Source organism: Aptenodytes forsteri, unplaced genomic scaffold, assembly GCF_000699145.1.
Source record: "Aptenodytes forsteri isolate BGI_AS27 unplaced genomic scaffold, ASM69914v1 Scaffold1, whole genome shotgun sequence".
NCBI classification, from domain to species: Eukaryota; Metazoa; Chordata; class Aves; order Sphenisciformes; family Spheniscidae; genus Aptenodytes; species Aptenodytes forsteri.
In genome coordinates this window covers 6,103,238-6,103,440 of record NW_008795035.1, presented here as the reverse complement: position 1 = coordinate 6,103,440, position 203 = coordinate 6,103,238, and the positions used below count along the sequence as shown (strand labels likewise).

Genomic DNA, 203 nt, shown 5'->3' with positions numbered 1-203 from the left:
CCCCAGCTTCCCCTGCTCTTTGCAGCTGGGCGATATGGTGACAAGGCAGGAGGGGAAGGGGAGGGAGACGGCAGCTTTGCTAAGAGGGAATCTTCAGGTGGTCTGTGAGCTGCGCTTTGGGGGGTGGGTGGGGAGGGGGACTGTGGCCCCGCCCTGCTGAATTGCCGGCGGGTTACAGGCTGGCTGGGGGGAGTAAGGGGTCA

At 64.5% G+C, this 203-nt stretch overlaps 1 protein-coding gene across 1 annotated transcript in view; it reads left to right on the top strand.

Annotated features, from left to right (window-relative positions):
• Positions 1-34: 34 nt before the first annotated feature.
• FANCI (Fanconi anemia complementation group I) overlaps positions 35-203 on the top strand; it is a 25,054-nt gene continuing 24,885 nt past the window's right edge. The window contains exon 1 of the mRNA XM_009276628.2: positions 35-123. Within this exon, the coding sequence (XP_009274903.1) occupies positions 35-123 (89 nt within the window). The remainder of the gene's footprint in view (positions 124-203) is intronic.